The sequence below is a fragment of the Hippopotamus amphibius genome, chromosome 3, assembly GCF_030028045.1.
Source record: "Hippopotamus amphibius kiboko isolate mHipAmp2 chromosome 3, mHipAmp2.hap2, whole genome shotgun sequence".
NCBI classification, from domain to species: Eukaryota; Metazoa; Chordata; class Mammalia; order Artiodactyla; family Hippopotamidae; genus Hippopotamus; species Hippopotamus amphibius.
The window spans coordinates 194,708,141-194,720,396 of record NC_080188.1 but is presented as its reverse complement, the minus strand read 5'-3'; the positions used below and the strand labels follow the sequence as shown (position 1 = coordinate 194,720,396).

The window sequence follows — 12,256 nt, the reverse complement described above, 5'->3', positions numbered from 1 at the left end:
GATACAGGGAATGGACTGGAGAACTCGAGGTATGGGAGGGGGCGGGGGGTGAAGGGGAAACTGAGAAGAAGCGGGAGAGTAGTACAGACATATATATACTACCAACTGTAAAATAGTCAGTGGGAAGTTGTTGTATAACAAAGGGAGTCCAACTCGAGGATGGAAGATGCCTTAGAGTACTGGGGCAGGGAGGGTGGGGGGGAATCGAGGTGGGGGCGTCAAGGAAGGGAGGGAATATGGGGATATGTGTATAAAAACAGTTGATTGAACCTGGTGTACCCCCCAAAAAAAATAAAATAAAATAAAAAAAAAAAAAAAGAAAATAGAGGAGAACTTCACAGAATAGATATTGTGAATCAAGGAAGGGCCTTCCAGAAGGATGGAAGCCACTGGAATAAAGCATGAAGATGCCTTGAACACTTTGGTGGAACAGTGGGTGCAGATATGACCAATAAGTAAGGGACAAATTATGGAGAGTTTTTAGTGAGACGTTGAAATTGGTCTCTATGTAGTGGGGAGCTCTCAGGCCCCTTCGGAAGGGAATGGCACCACTGGTCTATTTTAGGAGGATTATTTCGGAGGCATGGTTCAGAACCAGTTGGGGAAGATAGAGGCTGGATGCTATGCCATTGCTTCACACAAGAGGTCTGACAGCATGAGGCAAGGTGCTGGTAACAGAGTGGATGAGCTCAATTTGGTAGACCTCCTGGATGTCAAAACAAGAGATTTTGAAGGTTAGTTGTAGGTGAAGGTCAAGGGATAAGGAGAAAATCTTATATCAGAGTCACTAGGGATATGTCTACTTTGTAAAATAGATATTTCCAGAATGTGTAATATTAGCAAAATGATCCTGGAGGGTTCTGGTACAAATTTTGAAGGGGAATATTTTTAAATAATTATATTGCTTAGCATACTTGGAAAAAGAATGACAAGACCAAAAGTAGTGTCAAAGGGTTGGGAAAAGGCAGATCGAAAGCCAAATACTCAAGAAGGCTACAAAAGTGGCACAAACTAAGGGGAAAAGAGGCATAACAGGAGAATGATGTCACAGAGCTAGGCGTCAGGAAGCCCGGGAAAGTGGTGAGCAGAAGTTAGAATGAATGAAGGTGAGAAAGCAAAGACCCCTTACAGTAGACGGAAAATCCACAGAGTAAAAACAACGTAAGGAAGACGGTCACCATGAAGAACTGACCTAAAAGGGCAGCTGACTCAGGAGAATGAGGGCAGGGGTAGGCATGGAGACTGCGCGCGAGGATAAGGAACAGCAGGTAACCTCGTAATGAGTGAGCTTACTTGTTACTCTACCATTAAATCAACATCAGCAGAAACTTTATGAATAGGTTTGAGGGACTATAATTTGCTGTTTCCAAGAGATTGAACAGGACGTGCCTTTATTAGTAAAATCATGACTTATCTCATCCACCATGCTCCATCAGCCTTGCTATCCTTGGTGTGTTTATCGCACTTTGGCACTAGAAACCCACCTAGGCGTATCCATCCCCGTGGCTCGCTCCCACCAGGTGGCAGCGGCAGGAGAGCGCACAGGTTGTTAGCTAGGACAAAGGGCATCTGCTCTGATGGGGAGCCTGCACTGCCTTGACCCGGAAGGCTAGGTCCTGCAGAGCCCACTAGTTCTAGACCGAGTCTATGTTTTCAACAATGTAGGACTCCATGTAAAACAACAGTGACAGTACACAAATGCTTAAGCTCAGGGGATTTTCAGTAGTTTAGGAAGCTTTCTATCGGCGGATGAGTTCCTGTCAAGGCCGTTTTCATAAGCAATTGAATGGCACATAATAGGTCACTTCTGCTTGTTTTACATTAAAGAGAATGGTAATTACATCACCTGGGATTTGAGTGGAATCACACTTACCGGAGTAATCCTGGGGACAGATGCAAGTGTACCGTCCTATCTCGTTGAGGCACGTGGCCTCATTCTTGCAGGGGTCTGACACACACTCATCCACTTCCAAGTCGCAGTGCCTGCCTTGATAGCCTGGGACACAGAAGCAGGAGTAGCCATTGATTCCGTCCCGGCACACGGCGCCATTGTGGCAAGGGCTGGACGCACACTCATCACGTTCTAGCTCACAGAATCTTCCAACATATCCAGCAGGGCAGATGCACACGGGGTGCACGGGGTCCTGATGGCAAACGCCTCCGTGTTGGCAGGAGCTGGTGCCACAGGGACCAATAGCGGTGTCACAGGTGGCCCCACTGTACCCAGGAGGACATCTGCACAGAAAGCTCCTCTCTCCTGGGGTGCTCACACAAGTGGCATTTCCTGGACAGGGACTGGAGAAGCAAGGGTCTTTCTCATTGTCACAGTCTTTGTCCAAATTAACAGCTGTGTTTGAACAATGGCAACTGTTGTCTTTTGAAAAATCCTTGCAGGTAGAATTGCTTTGGCAAGAATTTGAGAGGCATTCGGTGTCATTTTTATTGCAAAAGGAATCTACAAGGAAATAAAAAATATCAGGATGAAGCTTACAAATAAGTGGTGGACAATAAAATTAAAGAGCTTTCTTCTTTCTGCTCTTCATGCATCTTAAAGAAAATCAATAAAATACAAAGTTGGCTGCATTCTAGTGATAAATTTGTCAAACGATGTCTAATAATGAGTTTTGTCATTAATGATGATTTGTCATTTTTACGTATAGCTGCTAATAAGAAACAAAAATGGCTGGTTTCAGAGTCTTTGCTTCTGCATTTTCCTTTCTCAGGTATAAGTGCTATTGAGCAATGGGGTGAATTGTTAAATTGTCCCATAAACCCCAAATTTTGAAACTCACATTCTCTCCTGGAGGACTTTGAGGGTAGACTGGGAGATGAGATATAGAATTGTCTCTGAATATACTCTCTAACAAACTGATATTTAAATGAATACTGTACTTTGGCTTATGACTGCTTTATCACAATTACCATTTATGCTCTAAAAAGAAAAGCACAGAAAAGTAAAAATATAAAACCAAAATAAAATACCAACTATTTGTTGAAGGTCTACTCTCTGTATCAAGCATGTCAGGTGTTTCACATATATTATTTCTATATTATGTACATCTTACAGATGACAGATTAAGTCCCATGGCAAGGAAGCAGATGTTGCCAAGTTTTATAGACTTTCAATTTTCTGAAAGCGTCTCTGTTCTAGGGATACATTTTAAAAATTCTAATTGGAATGATAACCTGCAAAAAAGCAATAATTCTCTGATTCTTTCCCAAATTCATTGGGTATCTGCATATATATAAATTTCCCCTGAGCCTACACACAGTGTCATCACAGCACTGTTATTTTCTTAATCGTGTCTATTGAGAAGATTCATGATTTGGCAACTCAAACGCATCAGCTCCCAAACACTGTCTTTTGCATGTGGATTTATCGAATACATCGTTCTCTTAATTTTACTTCCTGTCTCACAATATTACTCACTAATATAATAGTGGGTAACAGTCCAGGCTTATAATTTTAAAAATTACAAAATGAATAGTTTGCTCTTTTGATATAAGACATAAATCAGCTACTGTCAGAAGAAAATAGCATGTAAACTTGGAGAAATATGTGTAAATGATAAATCTCTTCCCTCTCTTCCTGCAGAAAGAGAAGTGGTTCTCTTTAACGTGGTCTGGCCATCAATAGGGTGATGAGAAGATGGAGAAGACAATGACTGACTGGTTCATCACCCAAGAATGAGAAGATTTTTGCAGTTATCTTCCATGGAGTCTTTCTGGCAGCTGACAGTTTTCCTCCAGTGCCTGCGCACAGAAGGCTAATATATGCTTATATGTTATCAGGAGGGTTGATCTGAGAGCAAACCTTTTCTAGTCCCTATGGAAAAACTCAACTCACCATCCTTTCACCCTTTTACTATAGTTGTTTGTTTTTTTTTCCAGGTACTGGCTTTCGGATCATATCTTCAAATGTATGACTGGCTTCTCGTTATTCATGTCTTAGCTACAGTGTCACTTCCTGAGAAAAGTTTTCTCTGAACTCCTTTTCTAAACCTTTATTGTCTCACTTTCTACTGTATATAGATATATATATATATATTTCATATTTTATAAGTTAAAATATGAAATGTTCTTGTTTCTTTTTGTATATGTTTGTTTTCTGTTTGCCTCATCACAATCTTAGCTCTGCAGTGGAAGGGGGAAGACCTTGTCTCTGGTATTTCCTGGGTCTGTAACATTACCTGTCACATAGTAGATGCTCAGTACATACTAATTGGAATAAAGGGGAGAAACGTTGCAACAGAAACATGGAAAGAAGGGTGCTGTGTGATCACAGGGTCCAGGGCAAGTGTACCAGGGAAAGCCTCACTGAAGAAAAGGTACTTGAGGTGTCTTTTTAAATGAATGCAAATGAAGGAAGGCTGTTATTTTCAGAAGAAAAAAAAAAGCATGAGGGGTACTGGCATTCTCTGCCAACAGTATGAAAAGTATGAGAGTGTAGGGCAGAGAATAATGGAAAGGGAGGAAAAATGAAGAGATATTTAGTAGTTCAAACATTTGGCAGTACTTAAAGTTCTTGTGTCCAAACTGAAAAAAGACAATCAAATGTTACAAGTATGCTCTCTTAACTCCCACCATCAAGGGCATGTTATGAAATTATATTTTTGATTTTGTCTTGTTTTGTTTCATTTTGTTAGTGGTAATGGTGATGGCCTTGCTCTTCCTTCAAAAAACAAATATCTTTATTTAAGCCATGAATTGAAGCAACTGTGTGGAAAAACACACAGCAAAAGAAATTAGCATTTATATCCAAGGCCCTTCCAGTGGACTTTTAAAAATTAATTTCTAACAATATTTGTGTAAAGCATTTTACAGATGGAAAACTAAGTTTTATAAGGAATGAGTCATTTGCACAGTGTCATAGAGAGGTGGGATTTGAACCTCTGGTTTGTCTGATTCCAAAGTCCATTTCTTTTTACTGCATTATTTTAGAAGTTAGGATACTTTTGGGTAGAGTTTCCTACTTAACCATGGTGGTATTCATATAAGTGGTAATTCTCCTGCCTTCCAAAATCCTAGGAAAGACATAAAGCGATTGCAAGTAAGCACAATCAAAATTGCTCAACATCATTAGGGAAGCAGAAATTTAAAACAGTATGACTACACACCCACTCAGATGGCTAAATGACAAAGATTGACAATACCAAGTGTTGATGAGAATGTGGAGAAAATGGAACTCTGCTTCATGCCCTCTTCATTATAGCTGATCTTTCTTGCCTATGTGTTAATAATTGTATTAGTCTTTCAAATAATGGACTTTGTAGAGTTTGTCTGTACTATCTTGGTTTTCTGTCCTATAGATTTCTGCCTTTGCCTTGTTATTTTATTAATTTTACTTTCTTTGGATTTAACTTGCTATTTACTTTTTCAGATTTTTTTTCTAATTTATGAAGACTAAAATTTTTTCTCTAGAAAAACAGCTTTACTGTGTTTCTTATAATTTCTTTTCATTACATTCAAAATGTTTTCTAATTTTCATTGTGAGTTCTTCTTTGCCCCATGGAAAATTTATAAGAATCAGTTAGATCAGGTTTGTTAAGCTTCTATAGCAATATTCATTTTTTTCTGCTTTTTCTCTCTGTTGAGATTGATACATTAAAATCTTCCATAGTGATTATAAATTTTCTATTTTTCTTTTTAGTTCTGACAATCTTCCCTTTTACATTCTGAAGCAATGTTCTTATGTTCATAGAAATTCAGAATGGTTACATCATCCTGCTGGTTTGACCCCAATATATTCATAAAATATCCTTTTTTCTCTTTAATGATGTATCATACTTTAAAAGACTACTTTTACCACTGTTAATATTGCTATATCAGTTACTTAACACATACATTGCCAGTAGAAATTCAAAATGGTCTAGCCACTTTGGAAAACAGTTTTGAAGTGTCTTATAAATTTAAACATACATTTACCATATGACCCAGCAATCCCACACCTCGGTGTTTCCCCCAAGAGAAATGAAAACATAATGCCCATACAAAAAATTGCTTGCAAAATTCATTACAACCTTATTCATAAGGACCAATACTGAAAAAAACACCCAAATGTTCATCAGCTGGTAAATTTTAATATATCATCTGTTGGACTAATACTCAGGAATATAAAGAAACAAATTACTGACCCACAGAACCACATGAAGGAATCTCTAAAGTATTAAGCTAAATGAAAGAAGCCAGACCAAAAGCTACCTGCAATATGATTCCATTTTTATGACATTCCAGAGGAGGCACAATTATAACGCTGGAAGCAGTTCAGTGGTCACCAGAGAATGGAAGTGGGTGAAGAGACTTAATGCGAGGGGGCATAAAGGAATATTCATGGAAACACTCCAAATAGTGATTGTACTGATCGTATGCATTTGCCACTTAAAAGTGGTGAATTTTATTGTATGTACATTATACCTCAATAAATCAGACCCCCCAGAATCCTAAAATAATACAGAAAGGAATGAATCATCATAAACTTACGAAAGCCAGGACAGATGTTGAGGGGTAGACAGCCATAAATACACATACACACACACGCTGGGAGCTGGACTACAGGTGGGCGAGTGGTACTAGACTTAGCAAGCCAGAAAGAGCAGACACAAAGCCAGCCATGGGAGAATCCCAGGACCAAGCCAGCTTATGCCACAGAACCCCAGGCAGTTTCAGGAATTAGACATTCCAGGTACTTCTGAAATGATTGTGCAAGTGAGGATGAAAAAAACAAAGGTTGTTTGGAAAACTCATTGAAAGCAGTTAAATGCTCATATTCCATCTCTCACACTAGGAAACTGCACGTCTGTTTCCCCCATGAAGGCAGATTCAGAGACTCTGTTGAAGCGGGAGTGGCTGGCTCTGGTCTCACGAGGGAATTTAGTGGATGTGCATACAGAATTGTGAGACACTCCCCAACCTCATTTCCAACTCATTTCGAAAAATGCCAGGAGCTAGATTTATACTCCAAGCAGGAAATGGAATTATTTCTCTTGACCAGACTGAGGAAAAATACTTTCAGATACTGATAGGGGATGTCACCCATTGAAATGACCCAGCCTGATCACTCTAGAATAAATCCTAATAAGCTGGCAAACCATGGAACATAAAGAAAGAGCTTTCAAATAGCTATTTAATAAGAGCTATATATGACATTTCCATAAGCATATGGGACATAGTTATCCTTTAATTATACTTTAAATTATACTTCAGTTATATTCTAAAAATAATGAAAAATGAACATTTTTCTATCCAATAATCAACTTAAACAATAGCACTTCCTTATTATATATGAACAGATTGTATGAAATTTCCAGACATTTGAGAAAAACCTAAGATAAAGCCCAAAGACCAAAACACACATTAAAAAAAATAACTTGGAAGAGAATTCTTCATAATAACAATAGCGGTAATAATATAATGATATCACGTAGAGCTGGGGGAGTAACTGTGTGTGTGTGTGTGTGTACATGCGTGCGCACATGTGTTTGAGACCCGCAGGAAGGTTCAATTCAGTTTTATCCTAGTAGAATTCTAAGAGATTATGCCAGTAGCTAAAACTGAAAAATAAAGCCTAGCCTATTATTTTAAAATATATAAATAAAAACTATAAAAAAGAGCAGGAAGAGTTTCAAGTAGTTGCTTCTGGGGAATGCATGCTAGGAATGAGAAGCTAGAATGGAGGTGGTAAGAAGTGTACTATTGTTTCCTTAAAACCCTCTGTGACTTTTAAAGTATCACTGAATAAATGTAATAAAAATATTTTTCAAAGTGAAATAGCTATTTTATAATATAACCTCTCTCTCTCTCTCTCTCACACACACACACACACCCCCAGCGCTTTGCTTACAGGTGCACCCTGAATTATGTTTGCAGTGCTGGTATTGGACAAGATGACCCAGCAATCACCTCCTTTTACTAGGTCTTCTCTGAGGGTAATGTCGTCATTGGCACCGCTTGCTGCCGAGGTTTATGGGTGTGTCCCTAGATGAGATACTAATAGGCCCTCTTGAAAATGCAGCCTGTGACCTAAGCATTATTAACTGATGCTTCAGCTATTAAACGAGCAGACAGTCGCCTGTCAAAAAGAAAATAATATTTTTCAAATATATAAAGGAACTGCAGTTTACTTTCTTAATCAAAACAACTAATTAAATAGCCAACTAAGGAAATAAAAGCAGAATATGCACAGACCAATAATGTGAGTGTCATGAAGAAGGGTTATGATTATTCCAGTTTTGTGCACCTAAATTGAAAAAGAATCTATCACATATACATTATTACACTCTACTGTGTGCAGTGTATGTACACTCAGTGAACAATAAAATAATTCTCATAATGAAAATACCTTTAGAATAAGACTGAAATGGACACACCCACACACATAGAAACCTTATAGGACTATTTAAAATTATAATTGGTATTGGGTTCCCAGGGGAATCACAAAAGAGAATTTTGTTTCCAGCTTTCATATGAGCCTTAGACACAGGGTAAAAACTTTACTGGATGTGAAGTGTAACTGATATTCTCAGACCAGTTTATAGAGGCTGCCAAACTGTTTTCTTGCAGTAAAGTTTGCCATCTACTGGATCTTATAAGAAGTTCTAGAATAATGGGTTTCAGACTTTTGCTTTTTTCTTAAGTGCAGCAGGAAAACGCCATGAGTAATCCCAACACACAAAATTGGAATGTGGACCAGCTCAGGCTGAAGAAGAGGAGGAGACCTTGCACCCAGTCACTCAACCTCCCACCCTTTCTGGAGACACCTTCAGGGAGCCCTAGGGGTTGAAAAGCAGTTTGAAATCTCTGTTCAGGAGAAAATAAAATATTTTATAGAGTTGCTGTAAGTAATTCTTTTGTATTTGCTATTTTGGTATTGCTAGTGCTAAAAACATGTATATATTTTAATATAAATGTACATTACATATACATTATATACAAATACACATATAAATATGTGTGTGTGTGATTATATATAACATTTGCTGAGAGGTAAAAACTTGACCAGTTTTAAAGAAGATGAGCACTCAAACATTAGTATTTATTTGTGTGTGTATGTGTATTTGTGTGTATTTTCTAATAATTTGATCTACTTGGAAAATGGCCATTTTGGTAATATAGCTTAGTTATAAGGTAGAATATATTTATTCAGAGCAATGAAACACTGCAAGGTGATCTCAGGGAAAAGCAATATCTCCAAGATGACTATAAATAGTACTTATTCCTTTGTCCTTGATGGTTCTAATGAAAATTTAAAATTTTAATTTCGATCTATGAAATAGGTAATTCTCTGATTTAATAATCATCAGTCAAGAATCTGAAAATTTTATCGACTTTCTTTTTATTATCAATATTTTTGGCAACATTTGGACTGGCCAACCATAGGAGATTTGCCAGAGAGAGAGAGAGTGTTGGATGAGAAGCAGTCTGTGAAGTGAAACACCCCATCAAGCCTGGTTCTGCCACGCCCGGCCTCAAAGAAGGCAAGAACAGTAGAACCCATTTCTTAGGGTGTTCATGATGTAAGTCACTAGATTTAAATGCTTGGCAGACATATGGTAAATGCTCAATTAATGTTACCTCATTGTCATAATATAAGATGCTTAGAGATCATTTGGGGTTCCTCATAGAGAAGTTACTAGATTAATACAAAATATAGCAATAACAATAATAACCCAAAAAAAGTGCCATTTACTAACACGTTGTCACTACAGGAATTTTATTTTAGGAAACAGAACACAGACCCAAGCATAGGCTTACACGGAGAGCCTACCGATGGGCTCCTTCAACACACCAGACATTTTCCCCATAAAGTACCTGGATTTGCTCAGGATCAAATTGAGGTAAATGCAGCTTAGACTTAGAAAAAACTCTGCCCTCCGAGGTTTGTTTCCCACAAGGTATCTTTATCATCTCTCTCTATATTTTGAGTACCATTTAAATTTGGGGCTCAGAGAAGTACTGCATGAAGTGAGAGGTGTGATGAGGGTCTTACTGGGCAGAGGATCTGCTGTATCCTTGTGTTCCCAGTGCCTATTAATGCCCAGCAAATGCTCAGTGAATATTTGGTGGATATTAGTAGTCAAAGCCACGTGCCTTGCTGTATAAAGCGTATGTACAAATTTGTGGAGCTAACTAGTGACCCTTGGTTTTTTTTATGTAAATGCCCTCTTACTACAACTCTTATGTCTTTTCCTAGGATTTATTAACCGAATTCTCCCCACATCACTCTCTAGTCCTCATTTTTATTGACATTAACTTTAAGAATCAAATCTCTTAGCAGAAGGGAAGGAAGGGAGGTAGGTGGAACTATTGTTCTTGTTCATACCCGGGTTGAATTAGCAGTTTTAAATATGCCTCACAGTTATGTAAATCAAACACTCACCTGTACTCCCACTGTTACAAATGAACTGTTTTGAGCTCATTGCTCTGGGGCAGGTATTTTACTGTGTTTTTTCCTCAAACTACTGAGACATGGGCAGGGACTGGGGAAGCTGCTGCCTGGGATGGACGGAGGACATGCCGACTGTGGGATAAAGTAATTTTTTTAAACATACTATGGCACAGGTTTTTTGTAAAAAAACGTTAATTCTATTTTTAATATACACTTAACCTAATTTCACCTAAGTAAAAATGGAAGATGAATTGAGGAATTGTGATCATAAATTTGATATTCCCAGCAACATCCACTGAATGGTTTCTGATATTCTTTCATATAAAAGATCTTTTCCTATAGAAGAATAAGTAAACATTTACTAGTAAGTTGCTTTTATTTTATTTGTACTTTTGTTTTTACTAAAAAAGAACAGTCTACTGTCTTTATATAGACATTTTGTTTGTATCCTTGATATTTTTAGAAGTTAATATAGATTTCTATATTTCATTAAACCACATCTCAGAAGCCACTATTGATTTATATAATTGGAATAGCCATTAACTCAATAAAGAGGATTTAATTCACTTGTAAAATTTATTCAAGATTTATTGTTTCTTCCATTCAGAAATTTGGTAAATTGGATGGCCCTTGTCATTTTGGTGAACCACCTAACAATTTCAATCGTAGTTTGGATTTCAAACAGCAAATATTTGGGATGCTCAGGTTTCAAATCATCCATGATGAGGTGCCTTTAGAATGAAACAGAAGTTATGAACAATGCTACTGCAGATAGAGGAGAAATTTCCAGATTGAAGAATTTCAACTTAGGATAGTGGCTGGTTGAATTTTCTTGAGCCTGGCATTCTGCAGAGAGTGAAATTTAATTCCAGGCTTGGCACCAGCAGGGGGAAGAGGGATGTGGCAGGAGGGGCACATCTTTATTCGGGAAGTAGTCAAAATGGTTTGCACGTGATAGGTAATCAATAGGAATTTGCTGAATAATGGATGAGTGAGCAAGAAAACCTGAATTCTCATTTAAGCCTCCCTGTGAAGTTCCAACTCTCACCTCTTTTGATAAAATCAAGCAGAGCAAATCATCGGGTAAATCACTTACTTTGATGTACAGAATGAGAGGCTCACATGGGACAGCTAAAGAAGTAGATGGGCCCTTTAAGACCATTCCTTTCCTCTGCATTCCTGTGGCCTCTAAAAAACTAGGCATTCACTCTCTCGTACGCAGCTATTTCTATAGCCATGGTTTTAAATTCTAAATTGAGGCCAATTTAATGTAATGGCAAGAGTATAATTTTGTGGCAAGACAGACGGAAGTTTAAACTTTTGTTCTGCTCTTTCCCACACATGTGGTCTCGGCAGAATCAGTGTCATGGAGCCTATTTCCTCGTTTCCAAGGGGGATGCTACGTAGCCACGAGCACAGGGCTTCAGAGCACGCACTTGGGAGCCTGGGTTTGAATCCCGATTCTGCCACTTACAAATGCCATGAGTTTTACTAAGATAGTTAACAACTCTGTGCCTTAGTTCTCATTTCTATAAAAATGATGCTTATCCCATCATTTTATTGTGGAGATTGAATTTGCTAACGTACATAAAGCACCCAGCAGTGCTTGTAACAGAGAGAGCGTTGTCAGTCAATTTGTATTATTGTTATTATCATGAGGGGTAAAAAGGATAACCTACATAAAGTTCTTTACTAAAATGTATAATAAAGTAATTATTTAGTCAGTATTATTTGTCTCTTTTTTCAGCGCAGAGTCCAAAGCATAAACGTCTTGGTTTCCTTTTACTGACAGAGGACCTTGACATCGTGGGTGCTTGGTAAATGCATGTTTAATAAATGAATGAATCCGAGGAAAGTGAGACTATATGATAC

The 12,256-nt window shown here is 38.0% G+C and overlaps 1 protein-coding gene across 4 annotated transcripts in view; it reads right to left on the bottom strand.

The window, feature by feature from the left end:
- CRB1 (crumbs cell polarity complex component 1) overlaps nt 1-12,256 on the bottom strand; it is a 295,880-nt gene that overhangs the window by 158,969 nt on the left and 124,655 nt on the right. For 3 of the 4 annotated variants that reach the window (XM_057729775.1, XM_057729777.1, XM_057729776.1), the window contains exons 1-3: nt 9,522-9,545; nt 6,160-6,197; nt 1,874-2,463 (exon numbers count right to left, since the gene is read on the bottom strand). In XM_057729775.1, the coding sequence (XP_057585758.1) occupies nt 1,874-2,463; nt 6,160-6,197; nt 9,522-9,545 (652 nt within the window). Of the gene's footprint in view, nt 1-1,873; nt 2,464-6,159; nt 6,198-9,521; nt 9,546-12,256 lie in introns of those variants that run through there. The other variant, XM_057729774.1, reaches the window with a different exon arrangement.